General features: G+C 54.1%; 1 protein-coding gene across 1 annotated transcript in view; it reads right to left on the reverse strand.

Annotated features, from left to right (window-relative positions):
* Positions 1-390: 390 nt before the first annotated feature.
* The window catches only part of LOC103801994 (cysteine and glycine-rich protein 1), a 5,110-nt gene continuing 4,657 nt past the window's right edge, over positions 391-843 (reverse strand). The window contains exon 2 of the mRNA XM_009074431.1: positions 391-563. Within this exon, the coding sequence (XP_009072679.1) occupies positions 391-563 (173 nt within the window). The remainder of the gene's footprint in view (positions 564-843) is intronic.

Raw genomic sequence — 843 nt, forward strand, 5'->3', positions numbered from 1 at the left:
CTCATGAGCAAGGATGCACAGGCAAAACGGGGTGGGAGGAAATACAGGATCCCAAATCCCAGCCCAGTTTTGAAGGGCTTGAAGCTTCAGGCACAATGTGTTAAGCCCCATGGAAAGTTCAGCCTGAGGGCTGGGTGCTAGGAGGGGTGGGCAGAGTGCTCAGGCAACAGGGATGTGTCCCATCAAGCCCCATCCCACTTGGCAAACCCACCCTGAACCTGGGTTCAGTGGGTTTCCCACAGGAGCAGAAAGGCAGAGCAGTCCATGGCACACTCCAGACTGGACACTGCTGGGAGCTCAGCATGGGATGCACAGCCAAGCATCATCCCAGGACAGACGTGGGGGACAAGGTGCCCACAAGAGCCCCAGTTTCAAAGCCAAGACTCCAACTCACTCTTCATATTTGATGCCCAGGGACTCTCCCTTGTCAGTGCTGAGGGTCCCTGCGCCCTGCCCGTAGCCATAGCCCTTGGGGCCATACTTCTTGCCGTAGCACGACTTGCAGTAGATCTCCTCTCCATGCACAGCAACAGTGGTGCTGTCCAAGTTCTTCTTACAGACCACTGGAAAAGAGGGAAGGGTGTGCCATCAGCCTGCTCAGCCAGAGTCACTAATTAGCTGGGGAAAACAAGTCCTCACAGGGCCAGCACAGCTCAGCTTTCAAGGAGTAAGGAAACTCTAGCCAGGATCCAGCTGCAGGGAGCACATGCAAACCAGCTGGAGATAAGGATCACAACAAGAACATTGTCTGGCTTTAAAAGGAAGCAACCTCCAAAGCCAAGAGGTTGATATGAAGAAGCTTTGTTAACCCCCTTGATGCTGGTCTGCAGCTGCACTGAAACT

Source organism: Acanthisitta chloris, unplaced genomic scaffold, assembly GCF_000695815.1.
Source record: "Acanthisitta chloris isolate BGI_N310 unplaced genomic scaffold, ASM69581v1 scaffold15275, whole genome shotgun sequence".
NCBI lineage: Eukaryota > Metazoa > Chordata > Aves > Passeriformes > Acanthisittidae > Acanthisitta > Acanthisitta chloris.